Source organism: Sceloporus occidentalis, unplaced genomic scaffold, assembly GCF_023333645.1.
Source record: "Sceloporus occidentalis isolate IW3139 unplaced genomic scaffold, rSceOcc1.0.p SCAF_5, whole genome shotgun sequence".
Lineage (NCBI taxonomy): Eukaryota > Metazoa > Chordata > Lepidosauria > Squamata > Phrynosomatidae > Sceloporus > Sceloporus occidentalis.
In genome coordinates this window covers 186,549,952-186,569,998 of record NW_028316985.1, presented here as the reverse complement: position 1 = coordinate 186,569,998, position 20,047 = coordinate 186,549,952, and the positions used below count along the sequence as shown (strand labels likewise).

General features: G+C 48.0%; 1 protein-coding gene across 3 annotated transcripts in view; it reads left to right on the top strand.

Annotated features, from left to right (window-relative positions):
* The window catches only part of HSPA12B (heat shock protein family A (Hsp70) member 12B), a 46,457-nt gene that overhangs the window by 18,444 nt on the left and 7,966 nt on the right, over positions 1–20,047 (top strand). For all 3 annotated transcript variants that reach the window (XM_089526435.1, XM_089526436.1, XM_089526434.1), the window contains 8 exons: positions 349–449; positions 662–786; positions 1,432–1,618; positions 6,087–6,191; positions 7,879–7,995; positions 10,233–10,404; positions 13,922–14,008; positions 14,935–15,039. In XM_089526435.1, coding sequence (XP_089382561.1) covers positions 349–449; positions 662–786; positions 1,432–1,618; positions 6,087–6,191; positions 7,879–7,995; positions 10,233–10,404; positions 13,922–14,008; positions 14,935–15,039 — 999 coding nt within the window. The remainder of the gene's footprint in view (positions 1–348; positions 450–661; positions 787–1,431; positions 1,619–6,086; positions 6,192–7,878; positions 7,996–10,232; positions 10,405–13,921; positions 14,009–14,934; positions 15,040–20,047) is intronic.

Sequence of the window (20,047 nt, the reverse complement as noted above, 5' to 3'; positions counted from 1 at the left end):
TTTGTTTCTATCCCGTTTTTCCCCTGTTCCTGGCTGTCTTGAAGTGAGTTTCAGGCTGCCTCTACACTACAGAAATAATCCATGTTGACACCCCTTGATTGCCCTGGCTCAATGCTATGGAAATGTGGGAGTTGTAGTTTTGTGAGGCATTTAGCCTTCTCTGTCCGAGAGCTCTGGTGCTATAACAGACTACAAATCCTTTGATTTTGTAGGATGGAGCCATGGCAGTTAAAGGGGTGTCAAATGGGATTATTTCTGTAGTGCAGATGCAGCCTCAGTTCTCCTGAGTGACCGGGAGATAAGTTGCTTATAAGCCTTTGGACAGCTCTGTTTCTTCTCATTTTCCAGGTGCAAACGGTGAACGGTCCCACACTCCATCTCCGCCAAACTCCCCAGGACTTCTTAACGAAAGCTGCAACATTGCTCCTCTCACGCCTTCTCAGTCGCCGGTAAGGAAAATGGGTTTGTGACCCAAGAAGTGGATGCTGTCTCAAAGTACCATGTATACACGACTATAAGCTGACCCCATATATAAGTTGAGGGTAGGTTTTGGGGCCATGGATGCCTGAATCCATGGATATGGAAGGCTGATGTGGAGGTACAGTAATCATGGTTGGAGAGGCCCTCCATCAGTTACTTAATCTCTGCCTTTTGTTTCCAGCGGAATGAAATCCGGACGCGCCGATCCACGCCATTCTCGGTGGTGGTGGCCATTGACTTTGGCACAACCTCCAGCGGCTATGCCTTCAGCTTCGCCACTGACCCAGAGGCCATTCACATGATGAGGTATTTGCCGGAGCTGGGATATTTCCAAAATGCATCTCTTCCTTGCCTCTTTCTTACAGACACAGACATTCATCCTTCAAATTGCCTGCCTCCGATGCAGAAATCTACTATGTATTCCTTGGATGCTCAAGTAGTTGAGGGATAGTTCTTTGCGGGTTTTTCGGGCTATGTGGCCGTGATCTAGAAAAATGTATTCCTGATGTTTTGCCAGCATCTGTGGCTGGCATTTTCAGAGATCTTTCTCTAAAGATGCCAGCCACAACTGCTGGCAAACATCAGGAAAAACTCTTCTAGAACATGGCCTCATAGCCCCCCAAAACCCAGAAAACACTATGGATGATGGCTGTGAAAACCTTCGACTTCACATTGGGGAAAAATGTAATTTTTCAGTTATCTCAGGAACATAATTTTTTTTTTGGGGGGGGGGGGGGAGGGTACCATGAAGCAAGAGAAAGATGTCTCCTCCAAATCACAGGGAAGTGATTTCCCCTTGTTGGAGTCTTACGTCTGGTTCAGACAAAATGGCCATGGCACCACTGCCAAAAATTCAGGGAGGGCTGGAAATGGCCTCTCAATGCTTGGAGTGTGACCACGCTTGCTTTCAAATGGGAGAACCAAGCTCATCTTCTGATTCCTTCTTTGCAGGAAATGGGAAGGAGGCGATCCCGGAGTCGCCCACCAGAAGACCCCCACCAGCCTTCTGCTGACCCCCGAAGGCACTTTCCACAGCTTCGGCTACACCGCCAGGGATTATTACCACGATCTCGACCCCGACGAGGCAAGAGACTGGCTGTACTTTGAAAAGTTTAAGATGAAGATCCATAGCACCAGCGTGAGTCTCACTGAAATTTGCTTGCTTAGGTTGCATCTACACTGCAGTACTGATGTAGTTTGACACCGCTTTAGCATTAGCTGTGGCTGCATCTGCACTGCAGAATCAACGCAGTCTGATACTGCTTTAACTGTCATGGCTTGGAGGGAAGCCTTAGGCTGCATCTGCACTGCGAAATTACTCTGGGTCCTTGTTATCTGCTGCGTTTCAGTTCCAGGACCTCCCTTTCCCATGGATAACAAAATCCGTGGATGCTCAAGTCCCATTAAATATAATGGCATAGCAAAATGGTGTCCCTTATATAAATGGAAAATCAAGGTTTGGTAAATCCGTGGATAAGGCGGATGCAGTGTGCAAACCAGAATCAAGGAACACGAGAGACACTGCAGACTGGGCCAGCCGTAAAATCAGCAGTAGCAGAACATGCCACAAACCATCCTGGGCATAAAATACTGTTTGATAACACTGAAATTCTGGACCATGCCAACCACTGCCATGTCAGGATGCACAGGGAAGCCATTGAAATCCACAAACACCTGGATAATTTCAACTGGAAAGAAGAAACCCTTAAAGTGAACAAAATTTGGCTACCAGTCCTGAGGAATAGCAAAATAAGGACTCAGCAAATGCAAATGAGAAACCATTCAGAGTCAGGGGCTTTCCCAGCAGATAATGATCACCAATTAGCAGACATTAAACCTCGTTTGCATTAGCCTCCCAGCCTGAGGCCAGCCATCAAAACAGAACAAGACACATGCAAGTCACTCCTGCATTCCCAGGCTCACACAGTATATACACACCCAATTTTTCCAGGCAAAGCATTCTCTGAAGATGCCAGCCACAGATGCTGGCGAAATGTCAGGAAGAAAATCTTCTAGAACATGGCCACACAGCCCGAAAAACCCACAAAAAACCATTGGTAGCTTGGGCATTTGTAGTAGCTCAAGTCTGCAAAAGCTCATGCTACCAATGTCTCTCTTTCAGTTCACCTCAAACTGGTGTTGCAAGATCTCTTTGTCCACTGAGAATGGCACTTTTAGAGAAGCAAAGGATGTGAAACCACCTGGACAATATCGCTCCTAATCTGAAATGCAAAGCACAAAGTTTCAGTCAACTGTACCATGGAGCTTTTTTGGACTACAGCTTCCATAATCCCCCAATGTGGCCAATTCTAGGAGTTTTAGCTGCAGCCCAAAAGTTAACATCTCCACAGCCTGTTGTGTTGTCATTATGGAATTTATCACACCGGGGCTGATATTGGCATTAAAGAGAGATTAAAGCACATTTAAAACATCCCGCAAATAAAGCAAAAATGACGAGTCATTGCGCAAATGAATATTCCACACAATTGAGCAAATAAAGTGATATCAGAAATGCATTGTTGCTGAAATACCGAAAGTGAAAAGGTGCGCGTTAATGCTTCTTTGTGACCACTTTAATGGTGCGACATTGTGCAAAATCGTTTTGCATAATTACATGATTTTTCTGGGATGTTCATGGGATAAACTCCTTCGTGTGATAAACTCCAAAGCCTGGGATGAACCAAAGAAGTCACTCCATGGAGGGAGGCTTAGCTGTCATCCTCAGGGTGATCAGATGTCCTAACCACAAAGGAGGACAAGGCACCTCCATGCTTCTTAGCTATGTTTGAAATGGAGGACATTTTGAAATCCCTCCTGGACATAAGGTTGAAATGCCGGTTATGTCTTGGAAAAGGAGGACATCTGGTCACCCTCAAAGCTCTCAGCCGTATGTGAAAAGGTCAGACGAGTTCGGATAACACGAAGCCTGGAGCAGTGGGCTGGTTGTGATCTGTTTGTACAAGGCACATCTCATGCCTGTGAAGAATTCCACATCACAGTCCTTTCCTTGCACTTCTTGGCAGAGCGCATGTGTTGGCCCCTATGAGAACAGAATCTGAGACTGGAGGGCCCCTTGCTAGGATCCCATCCAGCTGTATTTACATTAAGTTTTTATGAGCAAGTGAGAAATGATCTTTTGGAAGATTTGCAAAAGTTACCATGCCTGCAATAAAGAGCTGAGAGCCTAAAGCAAAAATATTTAGCTCTGCACTAGAGTATGGAAGCAAAAGTGAAGGAAGATGCAATGCAAATGAGCACCCTGGCCAGGGCAACCAGATGCCCTCCTTTTCCAGGACCTGTCCTCCAGCACATGGGGTAGAATCATAGAATCCTAGGTCCCATTCACACTACAAAAATAACTCGGTGTGAAACCAGGTTATTTTCATGGTGTTCACATCTCCCCCAACTGCACTTGGTGCAGTTTCCAGGGGGTTACCAACAAAACCACTTAACCCATTATATTTGATACTGAGTTTTCCCTCGCGTCTTTTTTTAAGAGCCGCAACAATTTGCATCTTTGTTAGTGTGAGTATGCTACTGAATTGATTCTGATCACTCTGCATTGTTCCCGAAAATAGAGGTGCCACCATTTTAAACTGAAACAGTGGCACATGTGAATGGCAACAGGATTTAAATGCCATGGAGAGATTCAATAACGTAAAACATAGTGGGAACACCGAACAGGATTCCATCAGGGCAGAGATCCAGATCTCCTTGGAATAAAAATAAAAGTGCGAATGTGCCCATAAGAGTCGGAAGGGGTCCCCAGAGGCCATCAGCTTCAACCCTTTGGGGGCCAGTCATAGTTACGTTTTTTGCATGGAGTGATTCATATCTGTGAATTGATTCAAAATCGACTCACCATTCCCACTACGTTTTAAGGCAGCAAATCTCTCTGTGGCATTTAAATCCGGTCTGAAGTTTCCATTTGCCACTGTCCCGAGTCAGAATGGAGGCTCCCCCATTTCCTTAACTGTGGCTGTGTGATCCGAATCAATCCGATAGATTACTCACACTGTTGGAGATGTGGTTGTGGTTCTTCAAGAAAGAACCGCTAAGAGATTCAGTGCCAAATGAAGTGGTTTAAATGGGCTTTTTGATCCCCCCACACACACACACACAAACTGCACTGAGTATAATCAGTGCAAGTCTGAAAGACAAAGAAATAACACACATTATTTCGAAACCGGATTATTTCGTAGTGTGAATGTGTGTTCCCTGCTCCAGAAATGGTATCCCCAGCAGGGAGCTGTCCAGCTTCTTTTTGGAGACATCCAGAGAAGAAAACTGTACCACTTGTCTAAGCTTTTGGCTCCATTGCTGGCTCTTGATAGGACTCAGTTCCCTTTTTGGCACTGAGCTTTTGCATCTTATTTCCCTACTCTCCATTTTTAAAGAAAATCCCAGTTTCCAGAATGTGAAAGCTCCAAAAACAACTTTCCCAAGCTCTGGTCTTTGCCTGAGGGTGCATCTACACTGTAGAAATAATACAGTTTAACATTACCTTTTAATTGCTGCCGTGGCTCCACCCAAAGGGATCCTGCATTTGTTATATTATGAGGCACCAGCACTCTTTGGCAGAGAGTGCTAAACACTTCGCAAAACTGCAATTCCCAGGATTCTATGGGATGGAGCCACAGCACTTAAAATGGTACAGACCCGCTTTATTTCTACTGTACAGATGCACCCACAGTCTAGAATCTACTAGAAGAATAGTTCATTTTGTAGCGGCATTGGGATGTTTTAAGAGATGGAATCTCATCTCAGCAGGGGTATTTTCTGCCTTTAAAGTGCACTTGCCAGCATGCTGGAATAAACAAGGATGGTTTGAGTGGAACGCTATACCCTCTGACATTTCAGAGATGGAAACAGGAGCACATGTGGCCAAATAACAGCAGTGTGGTTGCAACTGCAAAAGTTATCAAGGATGAAGAACACACAAGCTAGGAAAGGCTGCAGCAGCTTGCTTTTGCCTGAGCCTAGTAGGAAGAACAAGATTCCAGTGCTTTCTCTTTTTTCTCTCCTGCTTAGTGAACTGAGTTTGCAGTTGAACTCAGTTTGCAGCAACTGAACTAAGCCAAAGACTAAAGGAAGAAAGTGGGAGGAAAAGGAAGGCACTGGATCTTTAAAAGCAGCTGGAAAAGTGGGACAATAGAGCATTAATTGGGACTAATGATTAAAGGGGGTGCAACATTGTCCTTCCCAGTAGACTCCCCGACTGTTCAGGCCAAAGCAGACGGTCGCAGCCTTTCCTAGCTTGTGTGTTTTCCCTCATTAATCACTTTTCCCTTCTTGACCACACTCTGATGCTGCTTGGCCACATGGGACCAAGTTTTCATCTGTAAAATCAAAGAATCATAGAATCTGTCCTCAAATGCAGCAGCTCCAATTCATGTATTGAACTGAAATGAAATTGCTAGTCTGTTTGACATTTGTCCATTCACAGTGAAGTTGTGTCTGCCTCTGGCAGTAAAAATAGCTTGGCCTGGTCCTAGATCTGTGGCATGCTGCTGCTGAACAGTTGGGGACTGACCTGTTTCTGTTTCTTTTCCATTTTTTCCTTCTCTTTCTTTCTTTTTTTTCATCTGCTTTTCCCCTCTTGCTAGGACCTGACCATGAAAACTGAACTGGAAGCAGTAAATGGGAAAAAGGTGCAAGCCCTGGAAGTCTTTGCTCATGCCCTCCGCTTCTTCAAACGGCAAGCTGTGCAGGTAAGTGTGTGTGCATTGCAATAGGGCTATTTGAATCCTGGGATATGTAGTTTTTTGGGGCCAGTATGCCAGTATGAGCCAGTGTGACATAGTGGTTTGAATGTTGGACTATGGAGGCTAGGGTTCAATTCCCCCTCAGCCATGGAAACCCACTGGGTGACCTTGGGCAAGTCACATACTCTCAGCCACAGGAGAAGGCAATGGCAAATTCCTTCTGGACAAAGCTGGCCAAGAAAACCCTATGATAGGGTCGTTGTAAGTCAGGAACAACTTGGGGGCACACAACAACAACAACAACCTGGCATCCTATGGAATCCTGGAATATGTAGTTTTTGTTGGGAAATGTAGTTCTTCCTTGAGGATCGTTAGAAACTCAGAAAGTAAGCAAGATTGTTTAATCTCACTAGCAAAGCTTACTCAGCAGAAAAATGATGATGATGGTGCAAGCAGGAATAAAACTTTATCTAACTCACTCCTCTCCCAGCCACGTGTCCCCAATAAAAACACACACTCACTTGGTTAAAAGTGAAAAAGAAAATAAGTTTACTTACAAAATCATGTGTATGAAGAGATACACAGGTCTAGCTTCATGTTGCAAGAAAAATGAGGTAGAAAAGGTAGTCTCCATGCATCTTAAGAAGGATGCTATCCCAGCATCTTCTCAGCTCCAGGCATAGGCATGCTGATTAGTTAGTAAGCAAGTTTAGTAATGGAGTCTCATCTCTGCTGCTTCTTCACCCAAGAACAAAGGTAATTAAGTGTCCTCATGGTAAACAGGAAATGAGAGTAGGATGTGAGGAGGGGTTGTTAATAGCAATAAAACTACCATTGACATGCATTACTAGAAAGTCTTGGCCTAAAAACATCATAGAGATATAGTACTAGAAAGGCTTAGCATGCGAAGTTGCTATATCCCAACAGTTTTCTGGGACACTATGGCTTTCTAATAGACAATGCTAAACAAACCCTCATTTCCAGTTCTAGGATTCCATAGGAAGGACCTTGCTGTCCTTCAGTTGGCAGGCAAAGACTTTCTATTCTAGCGGGCCTTTAGAACTGACAGGTTTTAAGCAAAGGATGGCAAGAGAGTGCTGTATTGTTTTAAATGATGCTGCTGCTGATAGAGGAAGAAGCAAGTTGTGCAGGCAGCATGTTCCTCTGTGCCTTGTGTTTGCACACTGCAATTGATTATTGTGTGTCACAGTTGCGTATTTTCCATTGCATGTTGCAGTTATGCATCATACATTGGGCTTTGCAGTTGAGTGTTGTATATCACACATTGTGGTTGTGCATCTTACACTGTGCATTGCTCATTGTGCGATGGAACCCAGTAACTGACACGTGTTGTGTAATGTTGCTTTTCCATGTGGGAGTTGCATGGTGCCAATGTAATGTTATTTCCATCTGTGGATATTTATGTTGAGGTCATGTTAGATTGCAGCCATTGCAACCCTTTTAACTTATAAGATGCCTTGAATCCCAACCTTGGGGGGAACGTGAGATATAAATAAAGTTAACAACAACAACAACAGTAACTCAACATGCAGAGATTTAGATTATCTAACCCCAATATAGGATCTGGTTGTAAGGCGAGAGCAGCTGCTCTAATGAAAGAACAACTTCCATTCAAGTCCTGGTCTTCCTCCGGCATGCATGCCGATCTACCCCTCTCTTTCATTTCTTCCAGGAGCTGAAAGACCAGTGCCCTGCCTTGCCAGAGAAAGATGCCATCCGGTGGGTGATCACCGTGCCAGCCATCTGGAAACAACCCGCCAAACAATTCATGAGAGAGGCAGCCTATTTGGTGAGTATCAGTCCGGGGATAACAACTTTAAATTACAATTCTGACTTCACACTGGATGACAGCACCATTATTTGCAGGACAGTTTTTGCGGTACACTTTCCAAATTTCTTTTATGTTTACAAGAGGTGGTGTTACAGTGGAGAAGGAATATCAGACACTTCAAATGCTGGCTCACGCTACTGCCCCAATGGTGACTTGTGGTTTCCATGTTAGTGGGGCAGTGAGAACTCTGGTGCCAACACAAATTGCAAATTCCAGCATTCTATAACATTGAGTCATGGCAGTTCGAATGGTATCCAAATGCATTAAATCTGCAGTGTGGCATCAGCCTCGGTTGCCCATGTGTGGCCATTGTATACAGAGGTGCCTTGTGCATCAGTGTGCATTTGTGCTTGACACATGTGCTTTACACATAACTCTTACCATCAGGAAGTTCTTCCTAATGTTTAGGAAGAATTTCTTTTCCTGTCATTTGCACCAATTGCAGCCTGATAAACTCTGGATCTGCAGAAATCTGGCTTGCTCCATATTTGACATCTCTTCAAATATTTAAACATTGCTATCGTGTCACCTCTTAACCTGTTTGGGCAGTGCTTTGGCACTTGGTGGCACAACTGGGGTTTTGGTTGAGTAGCACCACATTGCTTTTCAACATAAGACTTGCACAGCACAATTCATTAGTAACTCTGCATGCAAAGGTTTGATTTACACAACACTGGCTTAGATCTTGTAGTTCAGGGAAGTAATGTGTCCAACCTCTGGCCTGGAGGAGAAAAGCCAGAATAAGAAATCCCAAAGCTACGCACCAGGGAGGGAAAGCCAGAACATAGAGACCTATAGTGTCCTGAGACTGTCTTTCTTCTCCCTCTGGGCTATTAGCTGTCAACAGTCCTCTGTAAATTTACACTGACGAAACCCAAAGCCTTCCCAGCTCTAGAGGAGTCTGGCGTTCACACCATAAATCCAGGATGCCAGACGCCTGCGAGGCGGAGGCCTCGGCTCAGTGGTTTTGGCTGCTCTTGGCTTGCAATTTCTGGATTCTTTCTGCCTTTTCCTCCCTCACTGATTTATCTTTTTTTGAAGGAGGGGAGAGTTAGGCACAGACAGCCTCCGGCTGGAGCTGCTGACATCCAGAACTGGAGCAGCCAAGAGAAGTGAGAAGCCTCGCTTTTGCAGCTGAGCAAGAGCTGGCATCACACCTTTGCCAAGGTTTTTGTGTTGGCTTGTCTAGCTCTTCTGTATTGAATTTTTGGATGTTTACTCTCCCCCAACCAAAAAAAGCCAAAGCCCTGTTTGAATGGAGAGATGTTTAGGATGCGCTCCCTTTTGAAACATGAGTGTTTAAGGAAGAATGGTTGCATTTATTTTATTTTATTTTTGCAATGGCTTGTGTTTCTCCCTGCTTTTTATGTTAATTTTCTCTGCTGCTTCAGGTTACATTAAGTCATAGAATCATAAACTCATAAGGAAGAGGCCACAAGGGCCATCCAGTCCAACCCCATTCTGCCGTGCAGAAACTCACAATCCAAGCATCCCTGACAGATGGCCATCCAGCCTCTGCTTAAAGACCTCCAAGGAAGGAGATTCAACCATCCTCTGAGACAGCATCTTCCACTGTCAAACAGCTCTTACTGTCAAGAAGTTCCTCCTAATGTTGAGCTGGAATCTCTTTTCCTGTGGCTTGCATCCATTGCTCCATCTCCTATTCTCTGGAGCAGTAGAAACAAGCCTTTTCCATCCTCAGTGTGACACCCCTTTAAAAACTTAAACAGGGCTATCATAACCTTCTCTTCTCCAGGCTAAACATCCCCAGCTCCCTAAGTCGTTCCTCACTGTACACATCTAGACTTCTTGTATTCGCTGTGTTCTCCTTCCCTTTCATCACTCTGTGGCGCCCTGTTCTTTGGACGTCTCAGGCTGCATCTGCACTGCAGAAATAATGCAGTTTGATACCACTTTAAGTGCCATGGTTCAATGCTTTGTCATTTGTTGTGGCACCAGAGTCCTCTGACACTCACAAAGCCACTAATCACAGAATTCCATAGCATTGAGCCATGGCAGTTGAAGCAGAGTCAAACTGCATTAATTCTGCAGTGCAGATGCAGCCTCTTTCCCAGTTCAATAACTAAATATTCAATTTGCAGGATTCTCGGGTAAAACAGCCTCTTTGGAGTCTTCTTCATCCACCCGCTGCTGCTTATCCTTCACTGTACTGAGCTTTGTTTTCTCCCCTCCAGGCGGGTCTGGTTCCGTCGGAGAACCCGGAGCAACTCCTGATCGCCCTGGAGCCAGAAGCAGCCTCCATCTACTGCCGGAAACTGCGCCTCAACCAGCTGATAGACCTCAGCTACAAGCCCCAGGCCAATGGCCTTGCGTCAGACCTCCCCATTGACTCCAGCTTCAGACAAGGTGAGTGGGGAAAGGGTGGGAGGGCAGAGACCTGGAGCTCTGACCAAGGCCAAGACTTGGGCAAGAGAGAATAGCATGCCTAGTGGAACTGGTCTGACCCAGACCAAGAATTAGCCAAGGGAGAAGACTGTGCCCAGTAGAACTGGTCTAACCCAGGCCAAGACTTGGTCAAGAGAGAACAATGTGCCCATTGGAACTGACAATCTCCTGAGCCTCTGAGGCTGAGTGGAAGCTGCATGTTCCAAGGCAGTCTGCCTCCCAGTATGAGATGTCTCTCTGGTATCATCAGCTTTGGGAGACTTGGTCTACTTCCTCAGATCCATGGAGTGAACTGGTGTCATTAGGTTCTTCACTTCATGCATCTGAAGAAGTAGACTAGTCTACAGTACTTTATGCTTTCTTTCACTGAGGTAATCTCAAAGGTACTACAAGTTCACTTTGTATTTCAAGTCTCTTGGGCCTCCTGCAGAAATCCTTGGTCACAGCCCTTCATTCCCCTGCCACTTTGGTCCAAAGAAGAAGCCTACAACCCTTCTCCTATGCCACAGCCACTGCCTTAACTCCCTTTAGCGGCCAGTGGTCTTCTATTGACCTCCTTGCTCTGCCCCATTGCACTGTCTTGAACTGAGGCCACCAGCCAGTTCCCCTTCCTTCTTGAGGCCACCTCCAGCCAGGCTTTCCCTGCTGTTCCTTCTGTGCTCTGGATGGAGGAGCCTTTGTTTGGGATTTGGATATTTTTTTTCCTGAGCAAAAAGCAATGTTTTAAATTAAGACTTCTCCATCTGCCTTCCATTTGGTTTTCATTAGCAGAACAAACCACAGCTAATAAAAGGTCTGCTTATTGCAAGCTGCTTCGTGGAGGCTGCTGTGTCTCTGCCAATGAGGAGAAGAAGAAGAAGGTTGTGGAAAGGGGCTGGATGGATGGGGCAGCCACCCCCAGATTTCCCAAGATCTGAGCCCCAAGACTCCCAAGGCAGAATGGAGAAGCCAGGACACATGTAGGACACCTCCTCAACTGTCCTGTGTCCCTTGTCCTTGCTTTGGGCCTCCTTTCAAAATAGATCCAGGCCTTTTTCAATAGGCAAAGCCTTCTGCGCATGCTCAGCATCACTTTGCACATCCTCAGAAATTATGTTCAGCTCCCCATTCCCTCAGCGTTCCAGAAAAAGTTGGAAACCTTTAGGGTTGGCATGAGAATGATACAAAACTTGGAAAAATTCTAATCAGGAAACCATCACCAACGAAGTGTCTTTGATGGCCAGAGGTTGCAGAATGGATGGGGCTGACTTTTCAAACATCTTTGTGTTTATTTACTATTATTCTGGCATTTTAAAGTTGTTTCAGTTGGTGTTTGGACAAGGGAACTAGTTCATGTTTTAACAAGTAGTAGAATTAATCGTATTCTTATTGGAAACAGTTTTAATTATGTTGAAAGTTGCTTTGCTTTCCAGCCCTGGGGGCAAAAAGCCTATAAAGAAAAATACAATTTAAAAAAAATGTTTATATAACAATATAAAGAAAATGTTTTTAAAAGAAAATGCCATTAAAATAGGCTTCAAAGTAACTTGAAAAGTAACTAGAATGTTATGCATGCAGCTATGCATAAAGAAACACAAACAAGATGGATATCATTCTCATTCACTGGCTGGAAATCTGTTTGGATGTCGGATAAATTTCCTTATGGAAGCAATTGTACTTTGTCCAATTTCCACATTCATAATAATAATAATAATAATAATAATAATAAAAAATTTTATTTATATACCGCTTTTCCAAAAGATCAAAGCGGTTTAAGGCTGCAAAAGTAGAGACACACATGAAGTGCTGTGTATGCTTGCACATGGTTGGGGTTGATACACAATTACATTCTGTTGCACATTGCATTGTGCCACATTATCATTCAACACAAGAGTTGCGTAGCACCATCGGTCCATGGCTTGACATGCAGAGATTTACTCTGCACAATCCCAGTATATGATTTTGACCACTGTGGTAGGCCCTCACTATCCTCCAAAAACCCACAACATCCCTCAATCTAACATCTCCTTAACACAGCGTAAACACCTGCATGCAGATACGCACCGCAGCTACATTACACAACCACCATGCAAAATGGGAACATTGAACAATAGGCGTCTTTGGCTGGGTGCCATTGTGCAAGGTCCAATGCATGATGCACAACCACAATGGAAAAGAGGATGCACTGGGTACTCACAGTGTAAAGTATAGAATGCACAACCACAATGCACAATATGGAAATTGCAAAGACAAAGCACCGATGCAACTCATTGTCTGTGCAACTCCACTTCCATCGCTATCAGCAAAATGAATATGTATATTTCAATTGTGCAATGGTGACTTTTTGGCCTCTAATGTTTAGCACAGTTTATACATGCATTGGTCCCTAAGTGAATTTCAGCCCAAATGTTGCATGTAACTGTTATTATTTCCAAGTCTGAGTTCCTTTGTCCTGTTATTGGACTTCATTTTTACTAAAGCGTATGGGGGGAGGGGGGCCATGGGAAACTATTTTCATCTTTGGATCAGAAGTTCTGTTCTTTCTAAAAATACTAGATTCAAATGCATGGCACAAGATGCCAGCTTGATGCCAGCTCGAAGAGAAGGTTAAGAGGTGATATGATAGCCCTGTTTAAATATTTGAAGAGATGTCATATTGAGGAGGAAGCAAGCTTGTTTTCTGCTGGTCCAGCGAATAGGACACAATGGAGCAATGGATGCAAGCTCCAGGAAAAGAGATTCCAGCTCAACATTAGGAGGAACTTCCTGACAATAAGGGCTGTTAGACAGAGGAACACACTCCTTCCTCGCAGTGTAGTGGAGTCTCCTTCCTTGGAGGTCTTTAAGGAGGCTGGATGACCATCTGTCGGGGATGCTTTGATTGGGAGTTCCTGCATGGCAGAATGGGGTTGGACTGGATGGCCCTTTTTGGAGTCTCTTCCAACTCTATGATTCTATGATTCATGCCCCACATATTTGGTTTTCTTTTTATATGGGCATACAGTCTTTTCTTGGAATACACATGTCCATCATTCTCCAACCATGTGCAACCATGCTCAATAGCACTACATATGCATCACACTTTTCCCTTCCAAGGAAGAGTTCAGTGTATCCAGAAAACTTGTATGTTGTATGTTAATCTCTACCTAATCTAAAAGTCAAGCTGGATATTAAGAAAAATACATATTTCCCATGATTTTCTGTTTTAGTTACTGGGATCAAAAAAACCCAGAGATATGTATTTCAGCAGTCAGACTTGAAAATCAAGCCTTTGTTTGCCTTCCCATGCCCAGTCACTAAACAAAGCACACTAAATGCAAGATGCAGCTGTGAGGACAATCCCATGCTATGAGAAACAGACGTGTTTCACCACTGGAGAGAACACTTCTAAAAACATGCTGAGCACATCATTGCATTTCACCCTAATTAAAGTCTATGGTTTCCTTCTTCTGTGTTTGCCCTTCTCTTCCCTCTCACTTTCTGCCCTATTTTCTTGCAGCCCGAGAGCAGCTTCGCCGTTCCAGGCACAGCAGGACCTTCTTGGTGGAATCTGGAGTGGGCGAACTTTGGTCCGAAATGCAAACAGGTAGGTGCTGATGGGAAAAGTCAAAGTGGAGGTTATGACAAGTCTCCAGGAGAAGCATGTTGCTCCTCCTGACAATCTAAACATGCAGGGTCTGGAAACAATGCCCTGCAAGGAGAAACTTAGGGAGCTGGGGATGTTTAGCCTGGAGAAGAGATGGTTAAGAGGTGATAGGATAGCCCTATTTAAGTCATATTGAGGATGGAGCAAACTTGTTTTCTGCTGCTCCAGAGAATAGGACCCAGAGCAATGGATGCAAGCCACAGGAAGAGATTCCACCTAAAGATTAGGAAGAACTTCTTTATTGCAAGAGCTGTTCAACAGTGGAAGATGCTGCTGCCTTAGAGAATGGTGGAGTCTCCTTTCTGGAGATCTTTAAACAGAGGCTGGATGGCCATCTGTCAGGGATGCTTTTATTGAGAGTTCCTGCATGGCAGGGAGTTGGACTGGATGGCCCTTGGGGTCTCTTCCATGATTCTGTGATTCTATGTTGGGACCCTGGTTTCCTATTAAGGGTTTCCATCTAATAAAGCTCCACATGGGCCTTCAGAGGTAGCAAAGGGCTGGAAGGTGGCCCTGTTTCTTTTTGTCTCTCTCCTGATGCTACTTCAATCATAGAATCATAGAGTTGGAAGAGACCCCAAGGGCCATCCAGCCCAACCTCCTTCTGCCGTGCAGGAACTCACAATCAAAGCATCCCTGACTCTTTAGCAAAAGGCCAAGTCAAGGCATTGGACATTGATGCTCAAGGTTCCCATTGGTACATCCAGCAAAACACCACCAGAAGCAGAAGAAACACAACCAGGATGTAAATCTTTGCTTATTTGGCTCAAAAATGTATCCATGGGATTTGGGCACTTTTCTCCCGCATGATAAACTCCTATGATTCTAAATGCAGCTCTGCTCTTCTGCTTCTTGGATCCTTGCAGGAGATCGGTACATCGTGGCCGACTGCGGCGGAGGGACGGTGGATCTGACCGTGCACCAGATCGAGCAGCCGCAGGGGACCCTCAAAGAGCTCTACAAGGCATCGGGTGAGCCTCAGGGGGAAAACGCCTTCTCCAGTCTCTGTGCAAAAGGATCTAGTCGCAGCACCTTTGAGAGCAATTGAGAGCATCTGACGAAGTAGACCAGGGTTCCCAACCTGGGATGTTCACAGCCCCAGAGGTTGCAAGATGGAATTTCAGGGGCATGTGGTTTTGAATGGCTAGTCACAAATCATCATGCTTTTTTCTCCCCTGAATAAATTAGGAACTAATTCACTGGTTCCCAAACTTTGGTTCCTCGGATGATTTGAACTTCAACTCTCAGAAGCCCAGCCAGCTGGATCAATAGCCAGGAAGTCTCAGAGCAGAAGTCCAAAACATCTGGAGAGGACTGAAGTTTGGGAATCACTAATCTAGTTGTGAAGCTGAAGTCTTTCACATCCTGCATCCATAGTTTTTTGTGGGTTTTTCAGGCTATGAGGCCATGTCCTAGAAGAGTTTATTCCTGACATTTCACCAGCAGCTGAGGCTGGCATCTTCAGAGAATGCTGGCATGGAAGAGAGAGGGGTATATATAGATACTGTTGGTGGAGGGGAAGCGATTTACATGTTAATCTGCATATTGTTCTGTTGTTGAATGGCAAGGCCTCAGGGTTTCTATTTACTTAATGATCCATTCTCTGCTGGGAAATCCTCCTGACCCTGGGTAGTTTTCATTTGTATTTTGCTGGGTCTTGATTTTAGTGTTTCTTCTTCGTGGTCTCTGCGAATCATACAAATGGGTTTCACTGCGCCTGCGCAGTGCTGTTCGGAAACTTCTGGAATCACTAGGCAAAGTTCACTTTGCAACATATAGAAACTTTTTGGCGGTAACCCCGCCCACCCGTTATAAGGCCCCTGCCTTCCCGCTCTTTCCCCAGTTCCTTTTTTCCGCCGCGCTAGCTGCTTCAGGGAACTTCGCTCGCTCTTTAGCTTGATTGGAATCACTGTGTTTTTGACCATTCGTTGTCTCCCGCCCCTGATAACTTCGGACTCTCAGCTTGTTGACCTTGATTTTGGACTTTCCCTCCGCTTTTGTTTCTTCGGAAAGGTCTCCAGCACCTTTCAAAGTGTGACGTTGCGGAGACAAGGTGCATTTGGGAAAACGATCCGAAGACTTGCCCACTCTGCAAGCCCCTCTCTTCGCAGGCTCGGGATAATTGTGAGTCCGGGCTGACTTTGGCCATTGACCAGGGCAAGACCCAGGGGGGGGGGCCCTCTCTTCATCGTCGGCCCCCTCGGCTACGCCGCCTGCTTCTTCTTCCCGGGCCAGCGTGTCCAGCGTGGTGTCTGCCCACCAGTGGCTAAATCGTCCACCACCGCGGATGTGGCCAGTGGTTCATTCAGACCCAGTGCCACCAACGAACCCTCCGAGCGCCCCCACAAAACGTCGGAGACTGAAGGTTTCGAGCCCAGGACAGAGTCCAGGAGGAGGGCGTCCCTGGAGGGCTCGCGTTCGAAGGATCGAGCGGATGTGGCCCGTGGTTCATTCAAACCCAGTGCCACCAACAAACCCTCCAAGCGCCCCCACATAACGTCGGGGACTGAGGGTTCCGAGCCCAAGACGGAGTCCGGGAGGAAGGCGTCCCCGGAGGGCTCGCGCTCGAAGGATCGAGCGGATGTGGCCCGTGGTTCATTCTAACCCAGTGCCACCAACAAACCCTCCAAGCGCCCCCACATAACGTCGGGGACTGAGGGTTCCGAGCCCAAGACGGAGTCCGGGAAGAAGGCATCCCCGGAGGGCTCGCGCTCGAAGGATCGAGCGGATGTGGCCCGTGGTTCATTCAAACCCAGTGCCACCAACAAACCCTCTAAGCACCCCCACATAACGTCGGGGACTGAGGGTTCCGAGCCCAGGACGGAGTCCGGGAAGAAGGCATCCCCGGAGGGCTCGCGCTCGAAGGATCGAGCGGTTGTGGCCCGTGATTCATTCAAACCCAGTGCCACCACCAAACCCTCCAAGCGCCCCACATACGTCAGGGACCGAGGGTTCCGAGCCCAGGATGGAGCCCCGGACAAAGGCGTCCTCGGAGGGCTCGCGCTCGAAGGATCGAGCACGTGTGGCCCATGGTTCTTTCGAACCCAGCGCCACCAAAGGACCCTCCAAGTGCCCCCACATAACGCCGGGGACTGAGGGTTTCGAGCCTAAGGCCAAGTCCGGGATGAAGGCATCCTCGGAGGCTTCGTGCTCGAAGGAACGAGCGGATGCGGAGGCCCTGGCCGTGCCGGACCCAAGGCCAAGTCCGGGATGAAGGCATCCTCGGAGGATTCGTGCTCGAAGGAACGAGCGGATGCGGGGGCCCTGGCCGTGCCGGTCCCATCCTCCAAGGCGTCGTCGAAGGCATCATCGAAGGCGTCCTGACACGCCTCCAAGCCGTCCAAGACGGGGGCACCCTGGGTGCCGTCAATGAACGCCGCACCGGAGGACGGGTGCAAGGCGACCAAGCCTCAGCCTTCAGGGATCATTGTCCTGTCAGACCTGCCGGGCAATCCCTTCCCCCCCCCCTCCCCGAGGAGCGGGGCGAGATGCCGGGATCCTCTAAGAAGAGGCATTCTGAGGGGGCTTTGGACGACTCCATGCCCAAGGGGCCCGAATCCACCCGGTACCAGGTGAGTCGGTGGCGTCCTCCAAGGGCGAGGAGCGCGCTTCACACAAGACGCGCTCTCCAGCCAAGGACTCCGACTCCGGTTTCTTCTCGCCCGAGGGAGTCGCCGACATCGTATGCGGTTTCCACAATCGACTCCCCGCTGCCTTCGACTGTGGCATTTGTCCGCGTCAATGCGGAGATGGCCAGACCTCCATGGAGGGCGTCCTTCCCTCTGACCGTTCACTCAGGCGAGGATGAACCGTCTGATGAGGATCCTTCAGAAGATTCACGAGGCTGAATCTCCGTCTTATGGCCCCTGACAGAGGGAAGCCCCCGGTGTCGCATGCGAGGGCTTCAACATCCGGACTGTAGCGGCCCGCTCTGGAATCGGCAGCTTTCAGCTTCCGACGCATCCCCCACGCGAGTCCAGGTGCCGGATCTCCCACTGGCATCAGACACCGCCACTGAGCCAGAAATCTTGTCATGTTCGGAGGACCCATCAGACGATGAGGCCTCCATCCAGGCTTCTCCTCAGAGGTTGCATCACCTCGAGCCTTCTTTTCCCACCGGTGATGGCCGCTCTCTCAACGAACACATCATCAAGATGCCAAGGTCCCTGGACATTGGGCTTTTCCTCCCCGAGGAGAAAGCTCACGACCCAGTCGAACACAGGGTGCACGGCCGTGTACCGTCCCCGCCATCCATCCCGCTGCTGCCGTCCCTGGAGACCTTCGTCAGGCGGCCCTGAGAGGTGCCGGCCTCCTTGGTGAGATCGTCCCGCAGGACTGAATCCCTGTACCAGTTCTCTCCATCCAGCGGTTTCTGGTTGACCGGCCACCCCAAACAAAATTCGGCGATAGTCGAAGGGACACAGCAGACCTTCAGATGGCTCTGTGCCGACATGCATGGCTGCATTGATCTGACCTGAACCCAACGTCAGAACAGCTATTGAGGACATGCCACTTCACGGCTCTGGTCTCCGTCACGCTGAGACCGACGAGCTCCTGAACCGCAATTTCAGGATGAAGGCAGCGGCCAAGAACCACGGGATGTCGTCGGCCTCCATCTTGCCCGGCCGGAAGAGACAGCGACCGTGGTAGCCCCAAGGTCGGTCGCATCGGTCTTTCCAGCAAGACCGATAGTCTCAGCAGCAGGACTCCCAGAGGTAGCGTTACCCCTCTCAGTCTTCCTCCTCCTCTGGCCGTCGCACACACACCCCGGTATCGGAAGTCCCGCCATCAGGATACCGACCAGGGGAAGAAGAGAACCCGAGGGGTTCCTCCGCACTTCGTCTCCCTCCCCTCCAGTTCTCGGACATCTTGAGGCTTTCCCACTACCGCCGGTTCCGGATGGTAACCTTGGCCTCTATTCGGCCCCTACTCCACCAGGGCCGGTGGTTCGCGATGTTCGACCTGGGGGAAGTCCACTTCCACATCGGAAGTCGACAATCCCACTGGAGATCCCTCGCCTTCGCCGTCGGCTTCACCGCGTGCCACTGTCACGGCCCCGAGGGCCCTCACAAAGTGCATGGCTCCAGTGGTGATATACCTCCATCAGAGGGGTTACAGAGTCTTTCATATCTCGGCGACTGTTGTTGCCGCCAACCCACAGTGGGATTACCAGGAGACAGTCCCATTCACCTTGCACCCTGGGTGCCCCTCGGCCTGATTGCCTCCGAGGAAAAGCCACTACACACCAGCCAGGCAGGCTAAGTTCATCGGGGCCATCCCCGACTCCAAAGGATGCTCCGCCTTTCCCCCTCCGGACCCTTTCAGGCGTTGGCAGCTTCACTAAGCCTTGCATCTCCCACAGAAAGGTGAGATGTCCAGGTAGCCCTAGGCCACATGGCGTTGACAGCGTTCGTGACGCCGTGGGCAAGGCTTCGCCTCCGCCCCCTTCAGGCCTGTTTCCTCTCGGTCCCCTCAGTCTTCAGACTGATAGAGGACTCCCCAACCAGGTATCTCACGGTACTGAGGCCAACGGCCGCTTCTCTGAGATGGTTGTTGGCTTGCTTCAACGTCTCCATCAAAATGCCCTTCCAGCAACCCCAGCCTCAACTGACTTTGACAACAGATGTTCCCCTGGAAGGCTGGGGCGCCCACCTGCTCGACCTTCTTGTCAAGGACAAGTGGTCCGCCCGGGACAAATGTTTCCACATCAACACGTTGGAAATGCTGGAAGCCGACAAGGCGTTGAGGTCATTCAAATCCGCTGTCGCGGACAAGGTGGTCCTCCTGGGAACAGACGGCACCACTGTGATGTATTACATCAACAAGCAGGGAGACTCCAGATCCAGGACCCTGCTCGAGTTCATTCTGCGCATCTGGAGCTGGTTCATCCAGAGACAGACGCTCCTCTACGCAATTCACCTGCCAGGAGACGACAGTGACCTGGCAGATTGCCTAACCAGATCTCCTCCGGTGCTGCGA